Below are 3202 nucleotides of genomic sequence, written 5' to 3' on the forward strand. Positions count from 1 at the left end.
CCGCGCTTCTTGGCCAGGTGCGGGTTGCTGGCCGCCATCCGCCGCGTCCTGTGCGCCTCCAGCTGCGCGTAGAGCTTCTTCAGCTCCTCCTGCGCCGGGGGCCGCCGGGGACGGGGTCCGGGGGGGGGGACACAGGAGAGCACGTAGAGCGGCACCGAGCGGCGCCCCGGCCCTGCGCAGCCCCGTCTCGGAGCCGGGTCGCTCCCCGTCCCCCCAACGCCGGCACGGTCCGTCCCGCGCCCCCGGCTCGCTGCTGCGCCAACCCCGTCTGGTTTGCAGCAGGGGAAAGATTGCAAAAGCAGCTCTTACTCTGCGCGGGGCCGCATAGCTAGCGTCAAAAGAAGGTCCTGAGTGTGCCACCCACCCGAATGTCATCGGGGTCGAGACTGCGCTCGCTCCAGGCGGAGGCGATGCTGCTGTTCAGGTAGGAGCCCGAGCGCCTCGCGTCCAGCTCGTCCTCGTAGACCTCGGCCGCGATCTCCTCGCGCAGCGGCGAGCCGGCGCGCAGCAGCTGGCGGCGGAGGGGCGCCGGGKCGCCGCGCGTTCGCCGCCTGCCCGCTCGGCCAAACGCGGGCGGAGGGTCGGGGTGGAAACCCCCCCCTCCCCGGCGCTCCTCCGCGCCGAGAGCCGCCCTTGGCATCGACGGGCCCCGGCTCCCGCGCGCCCGCTCACCTTGGGCACGAAGAGCAGCACCAGCGTCATGGTGACGGTGGCGTGGGTGTGCGCGAAGAAGAGCAGCAGGGTCCAGTCGGGGTGCAGCGAGGGGACCAGGACGAACCTGCAAGGGGCCAGGGGCTCGCAGGTGCCCTGCGGCGCCGGGACGGGGATCCCTACGCTTGCGGGGAGCGGGACGGGGTATTTCCTGGGCCGCGCAAGCGCTGGGTGTGCCGGCAGCTGGTGCCGGCGGGCAGCGGAGGGGGCAGCCCGCGGGCGGCCGATTTGGAGCAAATTCGGTGTTTCCCTGGTGTCCGACCCGTGCCGGGGACTGGGAAGTGAATCCTGCTGGGGATGCAGGCAACATCTACCCGGGAGCGGCTTGGCGCCCCGGATCACGGCGCCGCTCGGCGCCCTGGGTCGCAGCTCTGCTCCGTGCCCCGGTGTGACTCGGTGCCCCAGATCATGGCTCCCCTCGGCGCCCCGGAGCTGCTCAGCGTCCCGGATCACGGCTCGGCACCCCGGATCGTGGCTCCCCTGGGTGCCCCGGAGCCGCTCGGCGCCCCGGATCGCAGCTCCCCTCGGCGCCCCGAAGCCGCTCGGCACCCCGGATCATGGCTCGGTGCCCCGGATCGCAGCTCCCCTCGGTGCCCCGGAGCCGCTCGGCACCCCGGATCGTGGCTCGGCGCCCCGGATCGCGGCTCCGCTCGGCGCCCCGTGCCTCACCTGGCCACGTGGAAGGCGGCGGAGACGAGGAGCTCGTTGTGCAGCGCGATGCCCAGGTAGCGGGGCTCGTGGAAGGCCGAGGGCACGGAGCGCGTGGCGAAGCACAGGAAGCTGCCCCACAGCAGGAAGAGCATCTCGGCTGGGGGCAGAGCGGGAGGCGCAGCGCTGAGCGCGGGCACGAGGACGAGGAGGAGGAGGAGGAGGAGGCTCCGGAGCCCCAGGAACCGCCGGGGGAACCGCGGGCAAAGCAAAGCGCCAAGCAGACGAACGCGCCGTGCCCCGCGTTGGGGCTGGGAGCTGCGGCCGAGGGGTCCTGGGCGGCGAGAGGGGCCGGCTGGGAGGGACCGCGGCGGCCGAGCCGGCGCTCACCGATCACCATCATGTAGTCCCAGCGGTCGTGGCCGCAGAGGTGGAACTGGAGGCCGCGGGCGGTCTGGGAACGGATCACCAGCGGGATGTTCCTGTCCACGTTCTCCAGCATCCCCACGGTCCAGGCCGCCAGGAACCACAGCACCAGGAGCAGGATCAGCCCCAGCATCTTCAGCACCCGCCCGCTGCTCATGTAGGGCACCCGCTGGGCCGTGCGGGACAGGAACACCTTCAGCACCCTGCAAGGCGCCCAGGGGTGAGCCGGGATGCCCCCCACGCCCCCCGGGCCCGGGCCGCTCGCCGGCTCCGGCGCCGCCTCGGCTCACGGTTACCTGTACAGCTTGAGGGCGATGGTGCCGTAGACGATGGCGAAGCCCAGCCCACGCACCCAGCGCAGGACGATGCAGCGGAAAATGCTCGGCTTGAAGTACAGGATGAACACCTGGGAAAGCAGGAGAGCGGGGCCGGCGCGCGCGAGGGGCCCTGCCGGCCCCGCCGGACGCTTCACGGCCCTCGGACGCCGCCGGGGGTGGAGAAGGGGCTGGGGCAGACAGAGCCGAGGCAGGAGAGGCGGTTGCATGGGACAAAGCGGATGCAGGCGCCAGGCCGGTCCTGCCCCGTCTTGCTGCAGGCGCTGGACACCGGCTGCTTTGGGGAAACGCTCCCACTCTCACTTTCCCCGCTGCCCTGGGGCAGATGCTGCAGATCTTGCAGGAGGCAGAGGGGATTTAGAGGGGGATTAATTCCAAYGGCCAGCGGGAGAAAAGGGATTTGGAGAGGGTCGACAGCGCAGCCGCCGGAGGCCGAGCCAGCACAACTAGCAACGAGGCCGAGCTGCCCCCGAGGGCGGTTTGGGGGCGGGTTCCTGCCCTGCGGGGAGGAGGGCGGCTTTGGGCTCCGCAGACCGGCGCGGCGCGGCGCCCGGCAGCGCCCTCCCCGTCCCGCGGCGTCCCGGTGCCCGGCAGGCAGGGCTCTCGTTAGGATTTAGGGGTAACGGGGCCGTTTGCYGCTCGGAGGGGGCAGGGCAGAGGGGAGCGAGCCGTTCCCAGCCCCGCGCAGCTCGAGGAGGTCCRCGGCCGAGGGAGGTCGGCGGGCGAGTGTGCAAGGGCTTTCACCGGCCCAGGGCTCTCCRAGGGCCGGGCAAGGAGCGTGTTCACCCCCGGCACCGGCCGGATACTCACGGGGAAGTAGAGGAGGAGGGATCCGAAGAGGATGGTCTCCAGCAGGATGACCCCCGACGCCCGGATCCGCTGCAGGAAGAGGCAAACAGGCCCGTGAGCGCGGCGGGGAGCCCGGAGCAGCGCCCAAAGGGGCCGGAGCATCCTCCGGCGGCGCGCGGCGCCCCGGCGCCTTGCCTTGCTCTTTCGGAAGTGGTAGGAGACGAGCATGCTGAGGAAGACGGCCAGCATGCAGGCGGCCTGGCAGGAGAGGACGGCCGCCCGCAGCGCCCCGG

General features: G+C 72.4%; 1 protein-coding gene across 1 annotated transcript in view; it reads right to left on the reverse strand.

Moving 5' to 3' along the window:
* Nucleotides 1-3197, reverse strand: part of GPR179 (G protein-coupled receptor 179) — a gene marked incomplete at its 5' end in the record, with an annotated part of 7138 nt that extends 3941 nt beyond the window's left edge. Inside the window, 8 exons of the mRNA XM_085318212.1 lie at nt 5-89; nt 365-511; nt 673-778; nt 1381-1519; nt 1750-1988; nt 2082-2191; nt 2931-2999; nt 3105-3197. Of these exons, the coding sequence (XP_085174338.1) occupies nt 5-89; nt 365-511; nt 673-778; nt 1381-1519; nt 1750-1988; nt 2082-2191; nt 2931-2999; nt 3105-3197 (988 nt within the window). The remainder of the gene's footprint in view (nt 1-4; nt 90-364; nt 512-672; nt 779-1380; nt 1520-1749; nt 1989-2081; nt 2192-2930; nt 3000-3104) is intronic.
* Nucleotides 3198-3202: the final 5 nt, after the last annotated feature.

This window comes from Rhea americana, unplaced genomic scaffold (assembly GCF_003343005.1).
Source record: "Rhea americana isolate MKP2758 unplaced genomic scaffold, rheAme1 scaffold_526, whole genome shotgun sequence".
In the NCBI taxonomy this organism is placed as follows: Eukaryota; Metazoa; Chordata; class Aves; order Rheiformes; family Rheidae; genus Rhea; species Rhea americana.